Source organism: Sinocyclocheilus rhinocerous, unplaced genomic scaffold (assembly GCF_001515625.1).
Source record: "Sinocyclocheilus rhinocerous isolate Xijiao unplaced genomic scaffold, SAMN03320098_v1.1 scaffold161, whole genome shotgun sequence".
Taxonomy (NCBI): domain Eukaryota; kingdom Metazoa; phylum Chordata; class Actinopteri; order Cypriniformes; family Cyprinidae; genus Sinocyclocheilus; species Sinocyclocheilus rhinocerous.
The window spans coordinates 1,052,558-1,056,266 of NW_015627226.1; the positions used below are offsets into that span (position 1 = coordinate 1,052,558).

Here is a 3,709-nt window from a genome sequence, read left to right on the forward strand (position 1 = left end):
CAAGCTCTATCATTGCAGTCAGCGTGTGTTGCAGTGCTTCAGTCCAAAAGAAGTGAAATAAAAAGCGCCCATCCATAAAAAAAAGTGGCTCACGTGGCTCCGGGGGGGTGAACAAAGGCCTCCTGTAGTGAATCGATGCGTTTTTATAAGAAAAATATCCATATTCAAAACCTAATAATCAATTTAATCTAGCTTGTGCCAACAGTTGTACACGGAAGCAGCTCTGGGCGGATGAGGTATGAGTATGAGCGTTGCGCATGCGCCGGTGAGTCTCGTGAAAACCAACGTTTGTTTACAGCATCAAAGGAAGCAAAGTTTCCTTACTTTAGCAAAGGAAAACCAGTTTCCTCTTGGCTTATATCGAAATCCTCCGACATTCTTCTTTACAAATCCTTGTTTTGTACTTCTGATTAGTGACCGTTGTTTTGTTTTGATCTCTCACCTGCGCTTCCGCGTTCGTCACTTCTGAGCGGCACATGCGCAAAGCTGACCTAGGAAGCAAAGTTTCCTTACTTTAGCAAAGGAAAACCAGTCTCCTCTTGGCTTATATTGAAATCCTCTGACATTCTTCTTTACAAATCTTCGTTTTGTACTTCTAATTAGTGACCGTTGTTTTGTTTTGATCTCTCTGCTGCGCCTCCGCATTCATCACTTCTGAGCGGCGCATGCGCAATGCCGACCTCATACGTCATCCGCCCGGAACTGCTTCCATGTAAAACAGTGAGTGCAAGCTAAATTAAATTGATTATTAGGTTTTGAATATGGATATTTTTCTTACAAAAACGCATCAATTCGCTACAGGAGGCCTTTGTTCACCCCCCGAAGACATGTGAGACACTGTTTTTTTTATTTCACTTCTTTTACTTTTGGACTGAAGCACTGCAACACCCGCTGACTGCAATGATAAAGAATTAAAAATGACAATTTTTAATATAACTCCGACTGGATTCGTCTGAAAGAAGAAAGTCATATACACCTAGAATGCCTCGGGGGTGAGTAAAACACAGCCTAATTTTAATTTTTGGGTGAACTAACCCTTTAAACTAGCAAAAGTGGATTTGGACACGCCCTAAGTGCACCTGCACCTTGCGCTTTAGACCATGCACTTAGATCGTTAAAATAGGGCCCTTTGTTTCACTTTCAACAAATGCACTGCTGACTCAAATCAACATGACTTGCTACTGCCAATACATCCACAGACATGCTGCAGTGAGCATGTAAGAAGGCATCTAGAGCTTCATGACAGAACTTTGTATATAATAGCAAAGTGAATTAATTTATTTGTGTGAAAAGTAGTCACAACATTCATAATTCTTGTGCTTTAATTTCAGTGTAAGAGTGGTGTCCGGTTTACTGCAGTGATGCTGTAACTCCAGGGAAGACATGAAGCGTCAGCTGACCTGTTTGAAAATTAATAGTGATGTAATGTACAAAATCATTACTATTAGTATCTTTATTACTAATACAGTTATTATTATGTACTATGACACTGATTTTTTTAAATATATTTGCTACCTTTTTTGCAATATGCAGCATTTTATGTAACCAAGAACATAGAATGTTTTATTAATGATAGTAAATAAATGTTACAAAAAAAATTCTAAATGTATTTGTAAAGTTAGAAATTAATACATCAGTATAATTTAATCTTTTTATTGTTTTTTATTTCATCTTTTTAACATATTACATGTTAGATAACTGTGTTAATTACTAGAGACTAGAGTAATAACAACAACTAGCATATGTCTAATTACAAGCAGCTCTACAGAGTAATTACACAAGTATTTTTTACTTTGAAGGTATATTTGCCGCATTCATTTCAATATACGGAAGAACTGTTTTTCTAAAAAAAATGAATCAGGAAATAAATCAAAAGATGAAGCAGTTTGGACACTACACAACTTAACTGTGTTATTTATGTGCATTTTAAAAAGTTGATCTTAATGATCTGCCTATGATAACGTATAATAATGAATATCCTCCTGTGTAAGCTTAAATGTGCATTAGCTCTCTACATTGTACTTGATTCCCTGCCAATAAAAGCTTCATAGATCTTTCTGTATTAATGTAATGGTATCCAAACACATTAGTACAGACAGCATGTGGGAGACGTTTGGCTTGTGTTCTCCTGTTAACTCCTTGAAACGGGATGCATGACAGGTTTTCCAGACATGAAGGATGGTAGAAATGTTCCTCTTACTCTGAATGATGATCTTGTGAGGATCATGCAAGTTCAGAGCCTTGTCAAGTCACTATAAAAACTCAAATGTGCATTTTTGCAGAGGAACACCTTAACCAGTGTTGGGGGTAACACATTACAAGTAACGCGAGTTACGTAATCAGATTACTTTTTTCAAGTAACTAGTAAAGTAACGCATTACTTTTTAATTTACAAGAGAATATCGGAGTTACATTTTCAAATGAGTAACGCAAGTTACTTTTTTTTTCAATTTATTGATTGACAGCTCTCCTGTCCCCATGTTGAGAGAAATCAGAAGATGTTACTGTAGTTAAAATAAATATGAATATGCATTAATTCATCTCACTCACAAAAAAAAAACAGATTCAGTATTGCTCAAAATTAATAAAAATAATGCAACCCAGAATATGATGCAAACCTGCAATAATTAAATGTTAAACAACACAAATATCCTTTATGTATTTAATCCCATCATAACTGATATTTATGGTCCTCAAGACGATGAATCTGTGGACTAGTTCTGTCATGCTGCAGATAATTCATGTGAAAGTTTATTTTTAAACATTACGTAGTTTGTTAAAGCAGCACTATGTAACTTTTTCTGTGTTCAAAATTTGCTAAATGTATATAATGAGCGAGTACATCATAAATTCATCTTCCAAACCACGTTTTTGTCTTATTCCGAATCACTACGGTACACTTATAATAAGTACTTATATTTGGACTATTGTAGCCTGGTCGGGTCATCACCGCTGCGGAGTAACACATACCTGCGTGAATCGCCACAGACATAAATTTAGAGAAGTAGCTCCGGTTGGAATGTTCTTCCGCGGGATGTGTGCAGTTCTGTTTATTAACCGAGCGCCAAAAGTTACATAGTGCTGCTTTAAATACGCATACTGGCTTCTTTTAGGTAGTTCTCCAGCAAATGTTTTATATACGATCTTGAGAAGTCAGATTTGAGATGGAATGGCTTAGAGTAAATGGTTCATGGGTGAAACGGAACCTGGTCTTTTTTTGTACACAGTGCTAATAACCCATAATATAACATAATATAAACACTTGAATGATTTTATTGACCATTTTACAAAGTGTGTTCTATGGCTTCAATTATAAATGATTACCAGAATATATAATGTTAAACCTCATCACAAAACATCAAGTCAAATAGCAAAAGCAAGTCTCTGTTTATGTAATACATAAATAACTGGCATACATCCGCTGGTAGTGTACATAGGAGTTACTTAAAGTCTACTTAAAGTACAGCTAAAAGTATATTTCAATTGTAAAAACAAAGACCTAAATAGGAACCGAATAGTACAAAAATAACAGAAATGGTCAAACATAAGTATGTTCACTTACAAAGCTTACAAGTATGCTTGAGGTGTACAAACTATTAAACTACTAGTTTACTTAGAATATCAGGTGTAGAGCGCAGTCTCGGGAGTACCCCCGGGCCTGCAAGGGGCGATGGGGGTATGTGACGAGTGGGGGCGGGGCCGAGAGCCG

General features: G+C 36.3%; 1 protein-coding gene across 1 annotated transcript in view; it reads left to right on the forward strand.

Moving 5' to 3' along the window:
* The window catches only part of LOC107722497 (uncharacterized), a 38,539-nt gene extending 37,067 nt beyond the window's left edge, over positions 1-1,472 (forward strand). The window contains exon 39 of the mRNA XM_016530865.1: positions 1,332-1,472. Within this exon, the coding sequence (XP_016386351.1) occupies positions 1,332-1,336 (5 nt within the window). The 3' untranslated portion in view covers positions 1,337-1,472. The remainder of the gene's footprint in view (positions 1-1,331) is intronic.
* The last annotated feature ends 2,237 nt before the right edge of the window (positions 1,473-3,709 follow it).